Source organism: Varanus komodoensis, unplaced genomic scaffold (assembly GCF_004798865.1).
Source record: "Varanus komodoensis strain SLA01 unplaced genomic scaffold, ASM479886v1 scaffold14_1, whole genome shotgun sequence".
In the NCBI taxonomy this organism is placed as follows: Eukaryota; Metazoa; Chordata; class Lepidosauria; order Squamata; family Varanidae; genus Varanus; species Varanus komodoensis.
In genome coordinates this window covers 19,045,595-19,072,056 of record NW_025335438.1, presented here as the reverse complement: position 1 = coordinate 19,072,056, position 26,462 = coordinate 19,045,595, and the positions used below count along the sequence as shown (strand labels likewise).

At 39.9% G+C, this 26,462-nt stretch overlaps 1 protein-coding gene across 1 annotated transcript in view; it reads left to right on the top strand.

The window, feature by feature from the left end:
- SNTG1 (syntrophin gamma 1) overlaps positions 1-26,462 on the top strand; it is a 247,526-nt gene that overhangs the window by 198,770 nt on the left and 22,294 nt on the right. The window contains exons 16-17 of the mRNA XM_044424428.1: positions 7,320-7,472; positions 19,888-19,980. Coding sequence (XP_044280363.1) covers positions 7,320-7,472; positions 19,888-19,980 — 246 coding nt within the window. The remainder of the gene's footprint in view (positions 1-7,319; positions 7,473-19,887; positions 19,981-26,462) is intronic.

Below are 26,462 nucleotides of genomic sequence, written 5' to 3'. Positions count from 1 at the left end.
TTGTATATGTTATGCCCACCGAACAGTCTGGAGAATAGCAGTGCTGTGCTGGAAACCCACGTGCCTTTTCTCAACTTTTCCATGTCCTTGCAGAAGAGGCAAAGCATTTTTCTCCCTTCTTTAGAATGATGAGAATTTTGAAGATTTTTTTCAGAGTACAAGGCTTTGGTACTTAGTTTACTGTATAGAAGTGGCAGAGAGGTTCATGTACATGCCCTCACACCCCTTAAGATCCGCAGGAAAGGCCTTGCTCCGGGAACCCTCTTTGAAGGAATTACAGAGGGTATTCACCCGTAGTAGGGCCTTCTCTGCAGTGGTGCCCAGACTATGCAATGTGCTTCACTGGATGCCGACTCTTTACTCTTTCTGGCACTGGGTAAAGACCTTTTTATTTAGCCATCATTTTAATAATTCAGGATTTTAGATATTTTAAGATCTGATCACAGTCACATTTGCTTTCTTTTCTTTTTTTCTTCCTTTTCTTTTGTTTTTTGAAAGTGGTTGTTTCATGTTGTGCTTATTACCTAATGTTTTGATTATTATTTTATTGTATTATTATATTACTATAATACATTATATTATATTAACCTCTGTAAGCTGTCCTGAGGCATTTTTTGCAAAGGATGGGATAAAAATGTTTTAAATAAATAAATGTGCACATTGTTTTTCCATTACCCCCCCCCCCCATTCTGTCCTAACAATCTCTTTGACAGCTCGAACTTTGAGGACTTCACTAGGGTTTCCACCTGTCTGCTGAATGCCTGAAAGCTAACTACAGTGTGGGTGTTGTTAATAACAGGACTTTTAGCAGCAACAAAACCAAAAACAAAAATGCCTCACTCAGCTTTCAGACACTCCGCAGGATGCAGTGCTGGAAAGCCCAAAGGACAGATAGGAGCAAATTATAAAAGAACGTGCACATGAACCCCTTAAAAGCCTTCTTATGTACTGAACCCCTGAACAGAAACCCCTTTTCATACTTTCTCAGCCCTTCCTGAATTTTTCAGGTGCAATTTCTGAATTTTGGAGTAACTGACATCCCCCAGCTCACATTCTGTATAATTTACACATAAGTAGTTCTATAGACTTGTATGTCAATGACATTCTCATAAAGTGCTTATTCTAAAATATATTCAAATTTCATTCTCCTGCTGTCTGTCTGTCTTTTAATATAAACCAGAATATGTCCAGGTCACAAAAGTACTCCAGCATCTCCATAGGAATAGTTCAATGGGGTTGTTTTGTACCCCAAACAATAGACTCCAAAGAAAGGTACAAAAGAAGGTGTGATATGGATCATCTAGGTCTCTTTTCAAAGCTAAAATTATTAAATAAATCTCCAGAAAACAGAGTTAAAATCTATTGAGGGAAAGCTTTGCTATGAGTTTTTTAAAAAATGTTAATAAGCCAAACTGTTTTTATGCAGAGAAAAGGTCAATGGACCAAGCATTGTTATTCAGATTTTCCTGCCTTGCATTGCATCAGAAAAGCTTAAACCTAAAATACATTTACTTGCTGAGAGCTAAAAGCCATTCTCATGTTTATTGAAACCCAGGGTGGGGGGATTTCAGCCAAAACAGAAACTTTTCATATGCAACAGTTTCTTTGTCTGAGGAGGCACTATACTCTGGGATCAAAAATGACCCAAAAATAAATAGTGCCAGTTTTTTTGTTAATGCAAGGTGAGGATTGAAAGTGTCAGGAAGGATGTGTACAGATACTGTTTATTAGGATTGTAGTGATCCTCCCTGGAACCCAGTCCTTTTTCCTCCAGTCTCCGTCTTCTCTTGCTCGGCCTTCACTTAGGAAACAAGACAGTCCAAGAGGAAGTTTGCAAACACTTGCGAAGTCCAGTTGCACAACTGGCAACCGTCTTCCACAGCAAGAGCAGAACAAACAAAGGCTGCACAGCACATGCACAGAAGAGAAATGCTGCTTGTGCAGTGTTTGCACAAGCTCTCTTTCTGGCACACATAGAATTGAATGCTTGACACACTCTGCAAAAAGTTGGACTAAGAGAAAGTGTGCAAAAGTCTGGAGAGCCAAGTCCAGGAAATCCAGTGGATTCCCACCTCCAAAATTGATTCCTCAGGCATCCCTACTGGATAAAGGAACTTTTACTGAAAGCCCAATTCACTCATTATCCTTCCATGTGCAGGAGAGCAGTACTTGGCCCCAGTGTTAGCAAACCTACTGTTATCTGACAGCTATCCATATTTTGCAAAGGTCTGAAGAAGAAACTAAGTACAGACATTGCTCTATGCAATTGCAAGCCCTGATTGCATGGGGGAGGTTTTGTGAGTACAACTGGTTCTCCTTTAGCTATTTGGGACCACTTACAGACCTGTAAATTGTGATACAAAAGGAAGTATATAGTGGAAATACATTCACCTATCTTTATGTAGTAAGAAATGCATTCCCAAGGATTGGAATTAGAACTGATCTTTTTTAACTTGCACATGAATTATCTCCAATGTGATAAACAAGTTTATTTGTTTTATTTAAAATCACCCTCCACACTTACAGATTTTAGAGGTGTGTTTAAAAACATGATAAGAAATATCTTACACATACACTGCAATTTTTTTTTCTTAAAAAAGCACATTAACCCATGTGGTGGAATTTGGGGACAAAATTTAGAGAGGTTTAAATATTCCCTTCCAGAGTGTTATGGTCTTGATCCAAATCAGGCCATGTGTGTTTGCACTTAAGTAAATAAGACAAAGCTCTCTTATATCTAAGTTGAAGAACAAGTAGCTTGTCCCTGAAATGATTGTACCATGGTCCTGAACGACACCTAGGTATTCTATAATCCAAGCTCATTCACAGAGATCACTCTTCCTTACATCACATAATGCCTTCCAGGTACTTAGAGAAGAATCTCCACTATTAACTTTAAAGCACAAACAGCCTGATATATAGAGAAGCAATCCTAAAGATCTTTGCATTCTTGGTAGCAGCACCTTTAATCAAGCTAAGAAGTGAATAAGCAGCTAGCACATTTCCTCTGGAATTGGTGTTAAGAAGATTCTGCATGGTTATACTAGTTTTAGTTCTGCCTACAACATTTTCCACAAGTGGAAGTGTTTGGTCATCTTCAAGGGCAGTCTCATGTACAACACATTATAGCAATCCAAGTTTACACATGTCATCAAGCTATTTAAGGCAGTAGCAACCAAAGGAGTCTCTGAAGAGTTCCAAAACATTTCCATGGGTGAATGAACAAGAAGAATAACAAGTGCAACATAGTGGAAGTGTAAAGTGAGGGATATTGGGCAACATTTCATAATTTCACACACATGCAAGCATGATTCAAGTGTTAAGGTAGTTATACTCACCAAGAGAGCAAGAGTGGGGCCTCACCAAATAGCCCCTCCATCAGATGTCATGTAGTGGTGTGGTTCTCCACCATGACATCGCTGCAGCAAGGAAACTTTTACATGTACAGCTGAACCCAGATTATTAGGATTCCACACTGTGTGAAAACCAGCTTGTAAGCATCTGTGCATGTAAAGGCCTCCATGCTGCAGGTGTTCACACTATGCATGTGTAGATTTATGGAGAGAGCTATGTTATGGTACGACATTTGGAGCAGGTCTACTTGGTGTAACCTTGTTCCTGCTCTCATGCTTAGGGCTATTGATGGGGTCTAAAGGATCTTGGTGTCATGGCAGAGTAGATCAATGAAACAACCCAGTCTGATGCTGCTATAAAACTCCATTTTAGGGATTCTTAAGAAAGGGATTGGCATTTATGGAAATGTATGGTGCAGTCACATTTGCCATAGTAAGTCTAGTTCCCATAGCTATATCTCAAAAAAGGACACTGCAGAACTCAAAAACGGACATTAAAGAGCAGCACTAATGATCAGGTGTGGAGCAGGTTCTCTGAAAAGGAAGACAACAGCCACATATGCAAAGCAATAACCAAAGATGTTAATTATCTTCACTGCTCATGTGTAAGTTTCCATCAGGCATCATCGTGCAGGCTACTTTGAAAAACAGGATGCTGGGTTACAAGGTCCTCTGGTGTGATCCAGCAGGGCTGCTGTTGTATTCTTCTGCTTATGCTCATATGTGGTTGCAGGACTCAAAGTCTGCTATCAGCAGACTTTGACCTTACTATATAATGAGAAGTAGGCCACTGTGGGAGAGATTCAAATTCTTCATCTCTCATTGCTACCAGAATGGTTTTCTCCTCTCTCTCTCTCTTTTCTTTCTTTCTTTCTTTCTTTCTTTCTTTCTTTCTTTCTTTCTTTCGTAAACAGCTTCCAGGCTGATTCTAGGCAGCTGAATCTAAAACAGTAAACTAAAAGAGCTTTTACCTGCAGCCATTGGTGTGCACATGTTTATGGTTATTCTACAATTTGCAGCAGATTTACCATAGCTAAAGAACTGTTTAAGAAATTATTTCATATCAGTTTTGCAACATTAATTGTGTACACTGAGCTTCTGAGGAGACCAACACTTTTGGATAATTATCTCAGTTTCATAAATTAGACTGTGGTATGAAGTTTAGTATGAAGATTAGTTGATGTCTGCTTTGACCATCAGACCTTTTCTATAGTGATCTGCATGTTACTTGCCGTCTTCAAAAATGTATTTTCCTAATGGAACAAAATCAAAGTTCTCATGCCCAGGTTAATCATTACAAGAAATCCAAATGCCAGCATTTTGTGGGGTTCTAAGCTAATGCAAAAACCAAAAAAGGGAAAAAAAGCTGAAAAGATAAGAGAAATTTCTTTAAGAAGATGGGAAAATACAAGATGGATTTAGGGTTGGGAGACAAGGAGAGGTCTGTGTCCTGCTAGTATAGAATTTAATTGTCTTAAAGCAAGTCTGAGATATATTCATCTTGTTTACTGTATCGTAAATTAACCCTGGTCATAAACCAATCCCAGCAACTCAGCTGGATTTTATGCTTGGGTTTTTTTTTAATTAAAAGTAGTGCTAACTCTAGGATAAGCAAATCAGTCAAGAGCTTAATGAATTTATATCAGAGTACCAAAATGTCTTGGTATCTCTTCTAGAATAGGACCTCCTGCCTCCCATCCCACTGCTGCACCCTCCATTTGTAAAAAGAACAGAACAAAATGGAACAAAAGGGTACCTGGAGTGTTACCAATTTAGCATTCCATAGAAAAACTACAGAGCAGCAGAAAAGTCAAAGTAGTTTGTGTCCTTTCTGGGTGCCATAGTTTAATTCCATTCCATTCCATTCGTTCCATTTTGTTTTGTTCTGTTTTGGCTTTGTGGTGGGGAGGTGCAACCTGTTGCGTGGGCAAGTCCAGGGCGAAAAATATTTTCCAGACTTTCCCACCATCGTTTACAGAGAGGACTCAGGTCTATAGAAAAGTCACCTTTTCTGGACTGTATCTAAAAACCTCTAATACCATAAACTAGAAAACAGAATATTTTAATGTGAAAGGAGATGTGGTTGGTTTTAGCTACTGGGAGAGGCATTCTCTACATGCTCAAAATGTTCATGAGGTTTTTGTGCATGCCCATTCACAGTCTCTGTTCTGATCTTGCCCCAATAACAAACTTTCTTATGCTGCAGGAGGAGTGTGCAACCTGAGACCCTCCAGATGTTTTAAGTTGGCCTGCCAGCCCTGGCCAACATAGCCAATTGCGAGGGCAGTTGGATCTTACAGAACAAACCATCTGCAGGACCACAAGTTGCCCAGTCCTGCAATGCAGTATGGAGACAGAAAGTGGAATAAAATTGATGAACATCTTGTATTTCATGCAGTTTATCTCCTGCTCCCCAGCAGCATCAGCAACTACTGAATATTTTGGATCCCAAACACAGAGCAGAATTTATTTTACCCGTAACATTTGCATCCTCCATGGAATTCACACCATTGTTTATCCTCACACCCATCTTGTCAGATATATCAGACTGGTAGATCATGACTGTCATTCAAGGCACTGCAGTGATCTTGAGTGTAATTAAATTTAGGAACATTGCTCATAGCAAACGTGAATAAAATTCCCACGTGAATTCAGTAAAATATAAATAAAAAATTAAAGGAATAAACTACTACAGACACAGTTCAGCCATTATTGTTAAGAAAAAAAACCCAAAACTGAATTAAACATCCAGTTGGATTATGAACAACAGACATAATTATCTTCCTAACTCCTACCAGACCAAAACTCTAGCTGTCTGACCTATGCTTATGGCTCATTTTAAGGAGAGTGTTAGTCGTTTTTGTTTCTTTTAATGGGTGACTGTTCTTCACTACCAGCTCTGCAGCCATCAATTCCTTGACTGAATGATTGATAATAGGCTCTAACTACTGTGTTCCTTTTATTCCTTGCTCTATTTGTATTAATCCAGACGATCTCAATTAAGCTCATCTTTCTGTATTTCTGTGCAGAGATATGTATCTTTAATACATAGTGTGATTCCATCTCCCTTTCCATTCCTTTTGTTATTCTTGAGCAGGGTATATGCTTATTTGTTGAATTTTAGTCATGGAAGTCATCTTACCAAGTTTCAGTTATATTAATCAAGTTGGAGTCATCCTCATGTATTAGGAGTTTGAGTTCATCCTGTTTGTTTCCCATACTCCGGGTATTAGTATAGAGGACATCAAAGACCACATGTTTTATACTCTAGCTTTCTTCCTGCATTTTTTGGAAGACCGTTGTAGGGCACTGTTAAAACTACTGCCTCTGTTATTGCATAAGCCTTTGTTGTTATGCCCAGGTGTACTTATTTCTCCCCTGTAGGATTCAGTTTAAAGCCTTCCTGATAAACTTCTTCGTGCTGTGACCAAACACACCTGGGCATAACAACAGCAGCAGTCCAGAAAGTAGCTTGTGGTCCCAGAATCCAAATCTCTCATGTCAGCCCCACCTTCATAGTCAGACATTCACCTAGAGTACTTTTCTTTTCCTGCCTGTTCCTCTTCTTCCAACTGCAAGGATTGAAGAGGAAAGTCTCTGGCTCCAAAGTTCTCTACTGTCCTCCCTAAATCTTGAAAGTCCGAAGTGATTTCTTCAAAGCTTTGCTTGGCAGTGTTATTTGTTCCCATGTGTATAGGAAGGAAGGGAGTAGTGTTGGTGGGCTGTATGAGCCTTAGCAGTCTTTCAGTTATATCACAAATATGTGCTCCAGGGAGACAGCATACCTGACAAGTCCACAGGTCTTCATGATGTACAGACGTAGAGACATACAGATGTTGAGACTTGAAGCTAATGCAGATGTATAAAAATAACTTGGCACTTTGTTCTGCATCTAACATGTGGGTCTGTACTGTACGAAATATTAATTGATGTATGCAAGATTATATAACTCCAGGTTTTCATCAGGACAGTGATCTACTGGACCGGCGAAAACACTGCTTTGGTGTTCAATCTGAAACAGGAGAGGATCTCTACTTTTCTGTGGAATTAGACTGTGACCTCATTCTATGGGAAAAGGCCTTTCAATCAGCAACCTTTTTAGAAGTGGAACGAATACAGGTAAATCATCATCATCATCATCATCACCATCCTCATCATCATCTTATGTGATACTGACTTTATTTTACAATATTATTATTTGGCAGCCAATAGTAGTAAACTGTGTTGCAATGAGCTTTTTTAAAATAGTAAATTTTTATAAGCATTAGTGGTCTTTTCATCAAGAAGCTCATTTCAAACAAACATACAAGTAGGGCTTTGCTTTGGTTGTTGAGCTCCGAGGCTTGAAAATAGTAATGAGAGATGTCTATCTGTTTGAAGTTCCCAACTAAACCAAATGGTGAGTTCTACAACTAGTGGTGTTTAACCACAGACGTTCATTATTTGGTGAGATGTTAGTATAAAATTCTACACCTTCAGTGCTGAGAAGGAGTGGTGAATCACAGTTTGGAATGCCACACTGTAGTGAGTCGTGAGTTTTTTAAGTGGGAAACTCTTACTGAAATCCCCTCAGATGGAAATTTCACTGCATGCCATTGGACAAGCTGCTGTCCACAAAGCCTACCTCTCAGGACTGTGCTGGAGTGAAACAGCTGCTTTGAGTTCATTGTAGGATGGATTCAACAACAAAAAAATAAATAAATAAATAAATAAATAAAAGGGAATGTGGTCCTGAGGAACAACTTCTCACAGTACTGACATTTTACACAGTGAAAAATAATAGGGAATGTTACAACTGATGGTACAAGGGGGGCAGAAGTGGAGCAAGGAGAAAGAATCTACTGGAGGTACATATGCTTGAGAAATAGGACTTAAATGATACAACTAAACCATGTATGTAAGATAATAGTTTTAGTTTCATTTTACTTAACTGATCGCATGTGATGAGCGCAGTGAGCTCAGATTCTGATGATAAATTGATTGTTAAAATAGACCCAGTTCCAGTCCAAGACCCTGTGTACCTGCTTGTGCCTGCTATGGGAAAGATTAGTTAGGGCAGCCAAGGGGTCCAGTCAACCTGTCTGTGGGAATGAGGAAGAGCAACAATATTGTGATGGAGGAGATTTAGAGATGGGGAAGCTATTGGATGGGGAACTCCAGCCTCCTAAAGAAGGGGACCTGATATTTTGTTATCACAGTTGGAGGGTGGCCCAATTGGGATCCCAGAGGGAGGAGAACAGGTTTGCCCATTTCCACAGTGTTGTTCCCCCCAGGGATAAATGCAGGAGGATTTATATGGACAGCTTTGGGTGAAGAATGCCAGAGAGAATTCAAAATTTCACTTTGTGAATGCTCAGAGACTTATGTGTAAACTAAAGATGTTCAACAAAGAATCACTTGTGAGACTGTTACTGCTGAGTGAGAGAACTTGTCTCACAACAGTGCAGTTGGTGTATAGCTACTTTTGTCTCTTTTTAAATCTCCTGTACAGAATAATAGCATGGCTCATTCTCTTTACCTAGAAGATGTTCATTTCTCAAAGCATGGAATGCATCTATTAGTGCTCCTAAAAGAGACTTTTTTGGTGCAATCACCTTGTTTTATTCACCAAATGTTATGGTTCAGAAATTCTTGTATCCTACTTGTAACCATCCCATGTTTTCTTGGTGCATCTTCTTTTACTCACTGCAGACATTCCAATAAGGAAACAAAGACAGGGGGGCTACCAGTGACTTCAGATTGGTAATACTAAGAGGCCCCAACCTGATCTAGAAGCACCCCATGCCATCTAAATGCACAGATCTGGAAAATTCATGATGTGGTCGTACACATGATGGGGTCATAATCTTTGGAAACAAATCCAAAAGTTTGGCAGGACTTACCTTTTCCCTTTTAATGAGATACCCTTTCCAAGGCTCCTTTGCTATTTACCACAAGGGTAGGAGCCATCCTTGCCTCTGTGTTTTTCCCACCCTCAGTTGGATGTTCATAATTCTCCAAGTTCAGAGGGCTGGAGACAGCCACATTGCATGGCACCCAGCATGACCTAAGTAAAGATTGCATGCAATTTCTTCAAACTGACATTGATTTTGGAATGGCAGAATTCAGACTCAAGGGATCTCCAAGCCTTTTCCACTTCAGCAGTGGGCTTGGATGAACTTTACAGCACATCACTTGTTCCATGGATTAGCATCTCTGGCTAAACAAAAGTGTACTGCAGGTCTCAGGCCTAAGAATGATAATGCTTTTGGCTCTTATTTTGAACAAGAGTGACTGAATTATTCATAGACCCAGGTTTTGGATTCTCTGCTTTCAGAGCAGAGTGAAAGTAGGAAATTAAATACCGAGTTCTCTGTTATATGGGAAACCTTCAAGCTGAAAAAAGTGGGGATTCAGTGTGTGAAATCAAATCAAAAGCAAATGAGTCATTCTTTTAATTACACATGTTAGGTTTTTAAGGTTTAAACTGAAGCTTTAAGACCTTTGACATTATGCACTCTTGGCAGTGTTTTTCATTTTATTCTCTCCAGGTTCATAGCCAGAGGGATTAATTAAAATGAGCAGAGCACCTGTAGGAGAAATAAAACCCTCCGATTAGGATCCAGAGAACAAGAGGCTGGGGACTGACCCTTTTACCACTTTAACCTATGGTGCACATTAATCTCTCTTTACCCGTTTGTGGTTACTGCTCAATGCCCATCATAATCTTTAACCTTCCAGTATTTCCTGCTAGGAGCTGTGCTTGTTGCTGATAGTTTTGTAGCTGAAGAAAGAAGGAGAATGACCACTCTACCTTAGGTAGAGCGATTGATGGATCACATCTAGCACACAGAGGTATTGAACTGCTAACTTAGAGCATTGAGATGGAGAAGAACGTTCCTTCAGTCTCAGGGTGCTTTCCCATAAACAGCTGCCACAGATGTTAAAGCAGGGCCATGTGTGAAGCTGGGTCAGTGGACTGCGCATGTGTGTACCAACCTCAGTGCTCATGAAAAAGATCACTCTTTCCTTGCTGCTAGCAGCAGTGGTAGCAGCGCAAAAGTGATCTGCATATGGATGGCTTGGAGAGGGAGTGGAGCGTCTCCTTGTCTCCCCTTGCCCTTCCCCAGTGATCCTGTTGCAGAAGGCTCTCCTCTCCTTCTCCCAGTGATCCTCATAATGGCATCTCTTCCCTCCCTGGAAAGGACAATCCATATCACTTTTATCAATGGACCAGTCAGGATGATAGCAATGGCAGGGCTATTCTGTAGCAGTTGTTCACTCTACCATTAAAGCTACCCTCACTGGAGATGCCATAGCAGGTCCTTGCACACTTTATTCCATCCAGGAAATGCAAACAGAGAACCAAGTTCACTTATGAAGATACATACCGTAACTAGGGATTTCAGAGAAATCTGCAAAATTCTCATTTAGTTTGGATTTCTTTGAATCCAGCTTGTTGATTCTGCAGTTTTTTCCTCAGTCATGTAGTTTCCACAGGCTTGCAGACTGGGTTTCTCTTTTGAGGAGAGATTTGTGCTGATGTGAACTCATCCTAATGCAAATGAGTGTAATTAGAATGAAATTTGGGTTAAAAATGATTCTATCAATGGAAAGATGCCTAACAAAATGAAAGATGCCTGATAGTCTGTGGGATGCAGACAGAACTGATTTAACAAAAATCATACACCCCTAATCATACCAATGAGCTTTCATTGACCTAAGTAAAATACTAAGGACTGAAAAGAGGTAAGAGGACTCTCTTTCCTGCTAAATCCAAGGCATATCATAATCATTTGTATAAAAAGAAGAAATGAAGAGGAAGCAATTGTTCATTTGCATGAACTAATAACACTAAATATTAATGCTTGTCAAACATATTGCTATTTAATGTATTAAACACAATTTCATAAACATAACGTGACTATTAAGTACCCCTGTCACAGAGGCAACTATGCCACATCCCACTGACTATTGCATTTTTATTCGCATCTGTGGAATTATATTTACCCCACCTCTGCACTGAAAATATGGATTTTTCTCCTGTTATATTTGCTGGAAGGTTTGCATATTAACTTTTCATACATTATTTTAAGCACTACATTTATTTCTGCTGAAGCAAAATGTCTACAGAAAACTGGCAAATGGAGAGCAAACCTACAATCCGGTTCCCTGTTCTGTGTAGTTAAGCTTTCTTTAATTTGATAAGACTAAGCAAAATCAGCTACTATGTTTTGTTTCTTTGAACTGAAGCAGACTTTACTCATAACATTGTGATAGTTGTGAATGAATGCTGTTCACAGATATAGCCAAGTTGTTGAGTGCCTATGTTTGATAGACCCTGCTTAAATTTCTCTGGAGAGCACTCAGAGGCTTGGATTCAATATGATCAGTGAAAGGTTCTGCCCCTCAAATGTAGTGGGGAGGCGAGGCAGGGGAGAGATTCTCAGACCCTGCATTGTATGCTGTTCCGGAAGGTCTCATTGGGAGTATGGCTCTTCAGAAACAAACCTGCATTTGCCATCTGTACCCACATGCCAGGTTCACTCTTGCATACGTTTTTAAAGTGTCAAATCCAGATGTTTTGCCAATAAGTTCTAATGGCATGATTGATAAAAGCCACTTTTTAAAGACTGCATGGCATGTACCAGCAAAGGTATTCTTTGGATGGATTGTGAATGGATTGTTCTTTCTTCCTCTGTCTCTTTTCTTCCATCTATCTACCATTGGGTAAGAATCTGTATGTGCAGTGACTTTTCTATTTACTTTCAAAATTGAGCACTTTGAGTTCAATCAGGAATGAACCAAAGGTCTCCTACAGAATCTGAATTTCAGACTTAATGCTTAGCACAGATTGATATTAATTGAAATGCCAGTCCCCAGTTGCATTAGATGGAAAGGAGAGCCACTTTTAGTGAACTGGGACAGTCCTGGATAGTGAAAGTCACCTAGTTCATCTAGCTAACTGGAATTGTCTGTCCTTTCTTTGTGATTATAGGATACAATATAGCCTGAAATCTGCTTTGCTCAGTGTCTGTGTAGTTGTATGAGAAATGCATCCTTCTAAAAAGGAACCAAGCCATCACAAAATGGAGTTGAATGTTGTGAACCTTATTTCAGAATGCTACCAAATGTGTGTGCTTTGAAAATGGAATATCAAGTCATTGGCATTGTCCACATACTTAATGCTATCTATATGTGGTTCATCTTGTTTGTTAAACAATGCCATATGACTCAGTTGGCATTTATGTTTTTCAAAGGACCTTGCTACTGGTTTTGTACTGAAGTAGGCATGACTTCACCTACCTGGGGGAGGAGGGGAGTCTCACTGCATTCCCTTCCATCTCTGCCTCACCACTTGAAACTGGCATCCGAGCATTCTCACCAGGAGGCAAGTGGTTCTTTTATTTAGACCCAGAAGCAATAAACATAACAGTGGGTGAAGTTTAAACAGCTTATTAACCAAGCACATTATACTAAAAGCTTGTGGGGGGTGGGGGGACATAAGATCTAGCATAACATACAGGATTATTGATCAAAATTTTTCAGTTCTCCTCTCTGGGAACCTTAGGAAAACATCAACTGAAAGAGCCCAGAAGATAGCCAGAACACTGCACCTCTGCAATTTAGGCCTATGTCAAGTTTCTTCACCTGTGACACCCCCCGTGTTTATAATATAAACCTGTAACTCCTGAAGAACAGTTTTCCAGGATTAGCTTATCAGCCTGATCCAGCCCGCCTCAATGGTTTTGGACTCATTCGGAGAAAACGCTCTCCGAGCAAGTCCAAAACCTCTGAGCTGGTGCAGGTGTTCTCAGAAGCTGAGGAGAGAGCCAGCGTATGTGCCAAATTGCAACAGCTCGACTGTGCGTGCGCCACCCCCCCCCCCTCCAATACACACATATAAAGAACGGGAATACAGAGTGGGAAACAGAAGAGAGGCAGGCAGAAGAGAAAGAGAGATGAAGACTATTGAAGAAGAAGATGAAGAAACTAAAAAAGGATTGCAAGTAAGAAAAATACAGCTTTAAAAATCTATTTTTAATTATGCAAGCCTGGGGATGGCCAGCCGCATGACCTTCTCTGCATGATCAAGCCACTGCCTCGCTGCACCCACTGCCTCACCATGCCTACACCCACCACGCCTGCGCCTACGGCCTCACTGCGCCCATGCCCGCCACCGCTTCGCCAGCCCATACCTGCTGCCACTGCCTCGCCAGCCCACACCCACCACTGCCACCTTTCAACTGGCCCCTTTGAAAAGTTTGAGGACCCCTGGCCTACACATTGTGTCACACTTGAGCCATAGGATCTCTACCAAACGATGTGGCATGGAAAAAGCAGATTGTGCTGTGCCAGCTCTCCTCACAACACAAACTTCTTCTGGTGCCATTTCCTATGAAGTGAGTTGGTTCAGACAGAATATTAGTGTTAACTCAGATAGGATAGAAAATTATTGTAGCTAGAGAGGCAATAATGTTTCAGGCCTGGTAGCTAATGAGGCTTTTTAAAAAATGCAGATGCCTAGAACAGGCTTCCTTAACCAAACATCACTGCATTTAGGTAACTTATCACTAGTAGGTCTGGACATAGCCTATGTACTTGAGAAGAAGGCGGAAAGAAGCAGTAGGAGGCTGAGTGTAGTCAACAAAGCAAATGGGACTCTGATTCCTTGGGCAGTGGGGATGAAGGGCAGATGATACTAGTTTAAGAGCCAGCACTGTTTGACTGCCTCATTACTCCCCAACGCTCCACCTGAATATTCTGAATACATTTTGATTTTGAAATGCCATGTCTCCGGTTTGCTCTCTTCCCAAAGAAACTGAGTGTTACAGAGAAATAATATACCACTCTGACTTTTTTGGAAAACCATGACATTTTTTCTCTTATATCTTTCTGATGGAATACTGAAAATGGCAACTATGGGATGATCATGCCTTGCTTCTCATGTCCCCACTAAATCCTTGTAACCAGGGCTTTTTTTGTCATAGAACACACCGGAATGGCGTTCCGGCACCTTTTTTTGATGGATTTTTCCACATGAATTTGAATCACCCTGTTGGGCATAGCAGGTCGGCAGCAAAATCATTAAAATGGTGCATGCGGGCTGCTTGTGTGTCCCCGCTGGTTGTGATGGCGCTGCTCGGCTTGTGATGCTGCTTGGCTTGAGATTGGTCGTGTGGTCGCACGCTGAGTGCTTACTGCGGGCGGCGACCATTATGTTTCATTACACAGTGTTGGTGTGTGTAGAGTGACTGGCTACGTGCAAAAGGTAAATAATTTCTTTATTTTAAAAAGATGTTGGTGAATTGAAAAACTTTTTAGTGTAGAAGTGTGACCTCAAATTTAAAAATGAAAAACATTACTAATTCCAATACCTACTAACAAAAAGGCCAGAATATTAAGAACTGAATATATAATTTTTTAAATAAAAGATTAACAAGATGTGAGTTCTGGCACCTTTTTTTTTTTTTTTACATAAAAAGCACTGCTTGTAACTCATGGGATTCAAAAGTTATATGAAAGGCAACAGCCCTAGGGAGGCAGGAGCAAGGAATGAGCAGCCACTTCGTATCATACTTGCCCACACTTCTACTCCTCCTCTCCCATTCTGCCCCCTCCTACTAGCTTGGGAAGGTACAACTTCTTTTCTGGTTAATGTGTGTAGGACATAGTGGAAGCCACTTATTTCAAGACTCAACTCTCCCAAAGACCTCATGGAAAAGACATTTCACAGTTCCAGTGACCTTTTAGTTTTATATGAAAATGAAGCATTCAACTTGTATATTTCTTTAGAAGTGATTACTTTAAAAGCTCATTTCTTAAATAAAAACTTAGCTTCCCCCAAACTAATCTATTCATTGACCATCTCAGTGCCTAAATGGGTTTGTTCTTGGTGGGTTCTCTTCAGTTCCATGTAACTGAATGCATCTGTGTAGACAAACCACAAGTGGAACCTTCCAGAAAGCTTTAGCAGTGTTCACCTCTTCTACACAAGACTGTTAATACACTAGTATTTGTAGAATGAGTGTTTCCTCTCTGACTTTTCCGCTACGTAACCTGAAGGCAGCACTGTGGTCTGGCAGAATAGTACAAATACCGAAGAGGAATCCATGCTTTCTTTCACTATCAGAAATAAAATTCATTTTCTCTGCAAAGCAGAAGCAGAAGCGCCTTACACAAATAGAAGCAAAACAGGAGGATGTGGGATGTTGCCTCTGTTTCTCTATGAAGGGAAGCAGAAAAGTTGTAAATCCAATAGCATTTTTTATGCAAGGCTGCAGGGAGAAGGGCATCACTTTAAGCTACACATAAGCTCTCTGCAAAGTCAACATAGGGTCACACAAGTCTTCACTTAATGTGTAAACAACTGTGAGTACAGAATGAAGAACAGACGGCCTTGACTCAGTTTCACTCTGCAGTGCACATTTATGATTCCCATATGGTGTTCAGAACTGCAGTTAGCATCTTCCTGCTAATTTCCTTTCTGACAGCATCAAGAAGAGATGCCTGCTTCTTAGAAAGCTCTGTTTAAAGTTTTCCCTTAAGTTTCAGCTCCTTTGCCTTGATATGGAGTAACACAGTCATTGAAAACCACTTGATATGGAGTAACACAGTCATTGAAAACCACTTGATATGGAGTAACACTGTCATTGAAAACCATTGAAAAAGTCTGCCAAAAACTCTCAGGAACTATGAACTTGGTGTTTCCAATATGCGATGTGGAAACAGGCTCTTGCTATCATGAATGTTTTTGTCAAGGCTGCCTGTCTTCTTTCTTTCCCAGCCTATCCATATGGGGATTGCTTGGAAGGGAAAGGAAGGGAAAGGAGTCACCATGCCCAGTCTTCCTGAGCTTTCTAAACAGTTCCCACTGTCAACTGTAAAATTACTTTCCCATATATTTCTTTGCAGAAACCAACAAAAGTTACGGGCAAACAGCTCTATGTTTTGATGTGTGTGTGACTGTGTTTAGATTATATTCATTATGAATTATATAGTATTTTGGGCAAGTACACAAAAGCAAACTGGAAAAATACAGTAATTATTTTGTTTCTCAGAAAGTGGGAACCCAAATTTTAACATTGAGGAGCAACTCTACAGTAGACAAATCTATTAGTGATTAAGGATGAAATCTTATGCAGGTTCAGACAGAAAAAAGGCCTACAAATGCCAGCATGTCCCATCCAGTTCTGCTTCTTTTTTCTTTTTCTTTTTCTTTCCAGCAGTTTCTGTTAAAACAATAATTTCAGATAAAAATATAGAAGGCGTTCCTCTGTTACATCGTGGCTAAAGGCTTGGGAAGTCTTGTAAACATCTTAAGACACTTGCCTCTGACTTTATCTGAAACAGTAGTGTCTCCCATATGCTTCTCCCTTGTGAGTGCGTCGGCCTTTTCAAGATCATCTGTACTTCACATTTTGACAATGACATTTTAACCAGAAAATGTACAATTTATGGTAGCCTTTGCTAGTTTGTCATTTTGCAACAGGAGCTGACTTTCAAACAAGGAGTTCAGTTTGATGATAAAATATGTTAATAATATAATTTCAGTGAAGTATCATTTTGCTTTATTGATATAATCCAAAATTTGCGTTGTGAGATGGGAGAAAGAAATTAAAAATAGAGTTTTAGAATATTAAATATTTCTCAAAGATATTTGGTTAAAAGTGCCATATTAACCATGTTTGCAATGAAAGTTGGATAATATACCAATAAAATGCTTTGACACTTGCACTTGGATAAATTGTTTGAGAGTGAGGAATAGACCAAATCTTTAAACTCTATTCAGTTTTCTATGTAGAAAATAATAGGCACATGCCGACTAATTAAATTTTGAAGTCCAAAACAGGACTAGGGATATAGTATAGCAATAAGCCTAGGATGTCTAAGGACATTCTTATTCCCTGCCTATTTTGATTAGCAATTACACCAGGAGCTAATAATTAATAATTATGTTGTAGTTTATATAACTTTTCAAAATACATTATTGTTGAAGTAATGGTACACAGAAACATAGTGACAAAATATAACTTCAATAAGATCCCTAAAGTTCACATAAAGAGCATATTTGCATCGCTCAACTTAACTGATCTTGAGCAAGAAGAACTGTGGCCTGAAATGAGAGACATGATTAAGGAAGAATGCCAAAAGATAACTTTGGTAGCAACAAGAAAGAAGTCTGTATGGATGACAGAAGAAACACTCACAACTTATCAAAAGGAAAACTGGATTAAAATCAGAGGAAGGAGTGAACATTGGTAGAAGAAACATCACTAAAGAAATATATGCAGATACTGTGTTTCCATGAAAATAAGACTGGGTATTATATTAATTTTTGCTCCAAAAGATGAATTCGGGCTTATTTTAAGGCAAAGTCTTATTTTTCTCATGTACGACTATCTTCATTTATTCATGTAAAAAACCTAAATGCATGACTGTATTCAAATACAGTCATGTCATCTTCTTCTGGAACATCTTCTCAAAAGCTCCAAATTGGGTTGCAACAGACATACAAAATGCTTATGTCTGGCTGACTATCTTAACGGGCTTATTTTAGGAGCATCCTGAAAAATCATGCTAGGGCTTATTTTTCAGGTAGATCATATTTTCATGGAAACAGGGAATCTACTCCAATTAATTTTGGGTGTTGGTGTCCCAGTCATGAAACAATCTTCCCACTCAGGCCTGCTTGGCACCTCTGTTGGCACTCAGTCAAGTCCATCCACTATTCTTAGGGATTTGGCAGTATAAGAACATCATGAAATTTCTTATTTTTGAATCTTAAAATTGGTTGTGTAAATATACTCATGTCTGCTATCTCTTTATATGTCTGTATGCAAACTATTTTTATACTATGTACAGTTATTATTTTGTAAAGGGTTTTTTTTTCTTTTTTAAACCACCCAGAGAGCTTTGACTATTGGTTGGTATAGAAAGATAATACATTTCATATTTTTATATGATCTGTTACACTGTTCATATTAAATTAAATCATGTATGTATCAGGACTTTATTATAGTTAATGTAGGCTCATTGAAATCAATGGAACTTAAATTAGTGATTACTAATATAAATCTTTCTGAATTAAGTAGGACTAAATCTGGTTCTAATCCATAGGATTTAGTAACAATGAATAGGAATTATCTTAAAGATCTGCTCTGATTTTAAGCAACAATAATTTTCATATCAATCAGTAAATTGTCTATGAAATTTAATTATTGAGGTGACCAGAGCCATATTCCATAAGTGCCTTAAATCCAGTAACATCTTTAGAGACTTTTCCAATTTTCCTCTATTAGGTTTTACATGAGCACAACATGCAATATGATTATTCTTAAAAGCAATGCCTTAGCAAGGGGGAAAGGACTTCAGCTCATGTATTGAAGAAGTTCCTCAGGCCCTCTCCTGAAGTATGTTTTATAAATCCAAGCAAAATTCAAGCATTTGGTCTTTATGTTCTCTCAAATGACCTAATTAGCCTTCACAATGAATAAAATAATATATATATAATTCCTTGAAAGTATTTTTTAAAAGAACATACAAGTCAAGATGTATGATGCTAGAAAATCCAGTTGAGTTCAGCGGACCTCTGCAATGTTTGTGATCAGACAATCAGAAATGTCCTCTGCTGGAGTTTTTTTCTGGGTTCCAGCCATGTGCATGAAGTAGTTGCACACTTTGAGAACCAACATCTGTATATGTGTATCACTGTTTCTGCAAGGGGTGATTTGCACAAATCTGAAAAACATGTATGCAATGTCTGGTTTCTTCAACTTTTAAAGTGGGTCATGATTTCCATGAGTTTATTTATTTTGTAAATAAAAGTTCAGAAAATTTGTACCACATATGCCAAAATTTACACAAATTTCAGGGCCTGCAATTTGTGCAAATTTCCTGAGCTTTATAAAGCAAAAACAAAACTGGTGCAATTATGGCCCAATTTTAAAAGCAGAAATCTGCACAATGGCTTGACTTACACCAGTTCAGAATCTGGAGGGCCTAATCAGGAAAAATTATGATTTTCCTCATCAAACATTCTTCATACATCCTTACTTAAGGGTCTATAGAATATATAGGGAATTTGATATTATATAGGAATGTTTATGTTATTTTATTCATAGCCCTCCTTTTTTTTCCTTTCAAAGAACTCAAGGTCACTTATGTAATCCCCCCCCCCCCAGTCTTATCCTCAACAACAACAGCTGTGAGGTGGGTTGGGCTGAGAGTCTGTGACGGGTCCAAAGTCTCCCAGTTGTCTCCATGACTGAGTGGAAACTAGAATTCAGATCGCCTGAGTCCCAGTCCTCCATTCTTAACCACTACATCACAGTTTCATTCATTCATTCATTCATTCATTCATTCATTCATTCAGTGGCTCTCAATATATAGAATGATAGGTTATTTTGTAACATATTCATGTTGCTGTAGTTCCTTGTTGAACATAAATATTCAGACTTTTCCAGCTCAGCCATTGCTTGTCCTAATATGTACAGTCAGCTAATGTGCTAATTAACATGTGATTTCCACCCCCCGCCCCCCACATCTTTCCTAGTGCAAGACGTATGCTTGTGTTCTGGAGAGTCATTTGATGGGACTTACCATAGACTTTGGCACGGGTTTTGTATGCTTTGATGCTGCAACAAAGGTAAGGTCATCAGAAGTGATCTAATTCTGCTTTGAAACTTAAAGTTAAGCTCTTGTTGGAAGTCTGTTGCAAGTGTTTATTTTCTTCTATGTCGTTCTGATTAAATTTCTGAAAAATAATTTGCAACTGCCTTTTAAAATGGAGAAGGCCATTCAGATCTTTACTCCAGCTTCATCCTTCTTGCTCCATGTATCCACTTGCTTTTCTTTCCCCTTCTCCTGAGCATTGTGGGAAATTTACAATGAAATGTCAGGCACTATAGAATAGAAACAGAAAATCTTTCACCATTGTTGTCAAAATTAAATATTATTTAGTTCAAAATATGGATTTTGGCAACTCAGCGCTTATCTTTAATAAGAGAATGCAACAAACATGCTATCTTTTGGCCACTTCCCTAGATTATTTCGAACCAGGCAAGAACTCCGTTATTTTCTTTTTTGATGGCAATTTGCTCCTGCTCTGACTGGTTTTAGCAGTGTTTTTAAGAGCAGAAATTAAGAAAGTGTGTGTGAGAGAAGCTGTTAACAAAAGAAAGCAAGTGAGGAGGAAAACTCTTTGTTTATGTCCTCATTCTTGTTGCATTGTGTTCACAGTGCCCTCTTTCAAGTTTTTCATCTATTGTCCCAGCTGGACTTTGTAATGTATTGGTTTATGCCATTTACTCATCTGAGCAGCCATGCAGATTTGCTTATGGTGGATATGCAATGGGGTGGATTTTCCAGATGTTCTGAGAATTGGCTCTCATGTTCCCAGCGAGGATGTAGAGAGTTTGTTATCTTTTTGATCTGTGATTTGTGGATTCTTGTGTACCTTTCATCCCATTTTCTGTTCACCACCATAACTGGATTTTGCACAAATACATTTTCAGTTGGTAAATTTTAATTTTCTATGACTAAATTTGAAACAAATTATAGAGAGTAAAAGAAAAAAGCATTCCATGATTTCATCAAATTCACGTGATTTGAGAGAAAGCCTCTTTGCTATGCAGTGCATGGGCTGAATTCATAGAAATTCGAACAGATTTGAATCCACTTCAGTTCTCTCCAACATCCATAGCTCCACAGGCAATTTTGTGCCAGGAAATGGTGACAAGGATGAAGAATCTTGGTGGTTCTGTCCATTCCTCCTTCTCAGGAGCTTGAAGTCATTTGATTCTTTGTGCAATGGGGGTTGTAGCTGGAACAGGAAATATGTGTCCAAAGAAATGCTTTTGTGTGTACTGTGATCTATGATCCCCCCTCAGCCTGCACAGTTGGTACTCATTATTTTAACGTCACTTGATTCATTTTTCATCTCTGCAATGTGGATTGTTCCTAGAATAAAAACAACACATATCCCAAAGGAGTCATTTTGTATGAATTATTGTATGAATTATGAATTATTAGAATTGTCTTATTGAGGAATAAAAACAGTGATGTATTTCATGAAAAGGATCATTTTCCTTCATTAAATACTTTTCTACATTTCATTTCTTGCTGGCCTCAGTGTTTGCACTATATAGAATCCTGAAAATGAAAAAAAGAAAAAAAAAACCTAACATAGTATCTGATGAAAGCTTATGCCAGAATAATTTTTAGTCTTTAAGGTGCCACAAGGCTCTCACTATTTTTTGTTGTTAATAATAGTTTCCTTCAGATGATGTTCATCCACAAGATACCCCAAAAGAGGGCTATCATTGGGCCATATGAGATGCAGAGAAACATGATGATGTGGGGCACTTGATGTATTTTGCCTTTATCATACATGCATGTAATTGGGTGCAGCCTAACCTATCTCACAGGGTTGTTGTTGGGATGATAAAAATGGAGTAATGGAGAATTATGTAAGCTATCTTGTGTTCCTCACAAGAGGAAATAAGGCAGGATATAAATGAAATGCAATTATCATTACCACCACCACCACTAGCAGCAGCATAATTATTTTGTAGCAGTGTGTGAATTCTCACAACCCCCACTGTGTATTCATTATCTTAAAGTCATTTGATTCTCTGTGGAATAAGAGCTGATGCTGGAACAGGAAATGATGAGTTTAAAGCAGTGCCTTTGTACAAGTTGTGATTGCTCCTTCCCAAAATTAAAGTTCAAGTGCCTTTCTGTAGTATGGGTTGCTGCCTATTAGGAGTTTTAAAAAACTGTTGCATCTCTGGTTACTCCACCTTTGGCAACTCCTATGGCTCCACCTCCAGTTACTTGTCCTCCATCTTTCTCATCAGATTTATCATCACCTGAGATGGATTTACACATCAAACTTCTAGCACAAACAAGGGAGAAATTAAATATTTTAAAAATCTTTTCTAGAATGCTGGGCCTGATCCCGGGAACTGTATCCATTGTTCTGCCCCTGAATTAACTCTCTCCAGCAATACTGATAACATATTAGGCCTTTCAAAGAAGATGCCTGGACGAAGAGCATGAGCAGAAATAGACTTTGACTTGCAGATTGTTTTCAGTAGATCAGGCCTCATAATCTGGAGGAGGAGGAGGAGGAGGAGATGATTCACAGTCCTTATCAATCAAGTATCAGAACTGTAATTTTTCAGAATGTATAACAAAAACAAGACGAGTCTCAAGTTATTTATTTTCCTTTCACTGTGCTTCCTTTTAAGATCTTACAGCACGATTCTTTCTAATATATGTAACTCTATTAGCAGATGATTAGCACAGTTAAGCATCATATTTTTATTTTTGTAACAGACAAAACATTTGCATCTTAAGCAAAATATTCAACTGGCAACACTATCAAAGAGAAATATCAGCTGCCTAGCAGACAGAAACCATTACATTCAGACTCAGTCCTTGTAATAATTTCTCTAGCCTTATAAAATCCTACTTTGCTCACTCACCTGGAGCAAATAATTTGTTTTGACAGGCCCATGACATACCATCAGCTCTTACATTATCATGATTACTGCAAGCCTGATCTATACTTCAGTGAAGTCAGTGGGTGCCTTCCATTGATTTTTTCTTTCTTTCCAGAAACATGCCTCGGCCTTCTCAGAGAACACTGCAGATAATTTTCCTGAACATTTACCTGACCTAAAGAATACATTTGGTTTGGAAGTAGCAATATATTGCTGTCCAACTTTTATGGATGTTTTCTCAGGGTGGCAGGGGAAAGCCCAGACACATAGTTCCCCAGCACACCTTGATTGCCACTACTGTGAGGCTCCTACGAAAGCTTGCTCAGGGTCTACGACCCAGGGTGAGCTCTTGAAGGCCCAGAATAACTTGAAAGATCCCCCCAGCTGCTTCTGACCACAGGGCTCTCTCAGCTCAAGGCAAACAGAAGACTGGTGGCTGCTGTAGAAAGCCCCACTGGTTGCTTTCTTGCTGTGGAAAATAGCATGACAGGGTTCTTCAAAGCAGCCAGTGGCTGCAGCAGCAGGCCTCTTGGGGTCTATAGGAGGGATTCACTCAGCCCCCCTGCCACTTAATGCAAGTTCCTCCTATTGCTTCATGAGATGGATCACTCTGGTTTTAAGAGCTGGAATTTTTGAGTTTCAATTTTCATATTCAGGTTCACATTTTCAGTGAGGGAAAGTGTTTGTCGAACAGCTAAGCAATGTGAACCTCAATAGAAAGACTTTCACATAAATCTTATACTGTTCGGTAAGAGTCCAGGGAATTATCTGCAAACCAGGACACAGTTCAGAGAAATAGCAGAGCCTGGAGAAAAGAGGAGTTGTGTGATGTCTGACCAGACTTGGAAATTTCCCTGATGCAACTCAGCAATCCCTTTATATACTAACTTGTAAGCCTTCCCACTAGTCCCTGTGACAGTACATTTACTGGGGGCCAGGATGAGGGAGGCAATGTCAACAGTCCCAAGGAGCAGAATAGAAGCTTTACAGCATGTATATAAAGGGAACTTGCCTAACATTTCACTTAATTTAGTGAAGGAACTTCTCTGATGTTGACCAGAAAAGCTTTGGAGTGCAACTTCTCTCTGAGGTCTTACCTTTTGCTTAATTCAGGAGCTATTCAGTTCCATGGAGTCTTAAAAGTTAGGATTTTTTTGCACACTGCATGCTAATATCCAGGTCTTAGACAAAAATAAATGATGAAATTCTGAGTGGAAATCATATCACTCTTGTTTGCCAACTTTTATATTATATGTTTCTATTTAGTTTTGTATAAATTAGTGCATATAATAATTTGACACAGAGACTATATTGTTGGGTGATTTATTTCAGGAACTGGGCAGAGGAAATGTGGCCCTGTTAGATTTGCTGAAGTTCTCAGAAGGTTTCAATACCAGCAACCATACTATCCTAGTGAAACATCTGTCTGGGAAGGGACTTGGAGGCACTGTTTATGTTGTTCTTAGCCTTTCTTGGAGGAACAATTTCTGAAAGTGGTCCTTGGGGACTCTACTGTTATGCCTTGGCTATTGTCCTGTGGTGAGCCTCAGGTTTCCATTTTGTCTTCCATGCTCTTAACAATATCCATGAAATGGCTGGAACAGCTTGTCTGAGTGTAGATGTTCAGTGCTGCAGGTATGTTGTTAACACTCAGTTTTATCTCTCATTTCCATGAAGACCCAAGGAAGCTGTTCTAAATCATTGTCTGGTATCAGTAATAACCAGGATAAGGACAAACACAGGTCTTCCTGGTTTGTTGAGAATATAGGTCTTCAACATGGCTGGATGGTTGCATATTTCTGAACTCCACAATTTGAGAATATGCCTGGATAGAACCCTTATCCTAAGCACCATGCCTAGGTCTTCTCAGTGATCAAAACTGTGTTCATAGAGCAAAGGCTAATGCAACAACAGCAACTATTTACTTACTTACTTATTTATTTATTTAGAGTATTTGTATGCCGTCCTATCGCATAGCCTCAGGATGGCTTACATAAATAAGAAGAATAAAATAGAACGTAATACAAATAAAATCCAGATCCATCCTGGCTGCAGATTAAAACTTATATAGCTAATGTTAAAAGTCATTAAAATATTGTTGAAATAAAAAGGTCTTAGTCTGGCGCCGAAAAACAAATAACAATGGTGCCAGACGGACCTCTCTGGGGAGCGCATTCCATAAGTGGGACGCCACCACAGAGAAAGCCCTCCTCCAGGTACTTTGCCTCCTAATGTCTTTCACGGAGAGTTCCCGGAGGAGGGCCTCTGCTGCTGATCTCAGGGGGCAGGAGGGCAGATACGGAAGAAGGTGTTCCCTTAGGTATCCAGGTCCCAAGCTGTTAAGGGTTTTATAGGTAATAACCAGCACCTTGAATTGAGCCTGGACTTCGACAGGAAGCCAGTGAATCTGGTAGAGGACTGGGGTTATATGAGAGTACCACCCAGTCCCCGTCAGCAACCTAGCTGCTCTATTTTGCACCATCTGAAGTATCCAGACTGTCTTCAAGGGCAGCCCCATGCAGAGCGCGTTACAGAAATCCAACCAGGAAGTAACCAATGCATGTGTCACTGTCGCTAGGCAATTGTCCTCCACGTAGGGACAATCAACCATCCAGCTAATGGATTAACCAAAGCTGGAGGAAAGCACTCCTCGCCACCGCAATCACCTGAGCTTCCAGGGACAGCTCTGGGTCGAGGAGCACTCCCAAGCTGCGGACCTTGTCCTTTAGAGGGAGTGCAACCCCATTCAGGGCAAGATCCAAGTCTCCTACCCAGGAACTTGAACCACCCACCAACAGGGCCTCCATCTTGTCTGGATTGAGCTTCATTTTATTGGCCCTCATCCAGCCCATTACCTCAGCCAGGCACCGATTCAGTACAGCCACTGCCTCACCTGGATCAATTGAAAAACAGAGATAGAGCTGGGTATCATCAGCATACTGATGATTCCGCAGCCCAAACCACCTGAAGACCTCTCCCAGCAGTTTCATGTAGATGTTGAATAGCAAGGGGGACAAAATGGACCCCTGCAGTACTCCATGGCATAGCTGCCATGGCACAGAGCCAAAGTCCCCCAGCACCACCTTCTGGAATCAGCCGTTGAGGTAGGAGTGGAACCACTATTTGTTCAGTCGTTCCAGAGTCAGGCTGTGGAGGGGCCATTTGGCTACTGGGCCCCAAGTATAAGTCATCTTGTTCTGATGTCTGATTCTCATTTTGAACGTTTGACTCTTTCTCGTGAGATGACATTTCTGTCGAGCCTCCAGGCACGACACAGGAGGACCAAGAGGGATGCATTTCCCCTGTCTCTCTCCCTGCACAGGTCATCGTACAGGGCGACCAAGGCAGATTCATACCATACCCAGGTCTGAAGCCAGACTGAAATGGGTCCAGATAGTCAGTCTCATCCAAGAGTGCTTGGAATTGCCCCGCCAACACCCATTCCAACACGTTGCCCAAAAACAGGATGTTGGCCACAGGTCTATAATTGGCGGCCATCTCTGGATCCAGGGATGCCTTCTTTAGGACCGGCCTGACTACTGCCTCCTTTAGAGGAGCAGGCACCCAGCTGTCCATCAGAGAGGCGTTAATGACCTCCAGGATCCAGGCACCAATCCCGTGT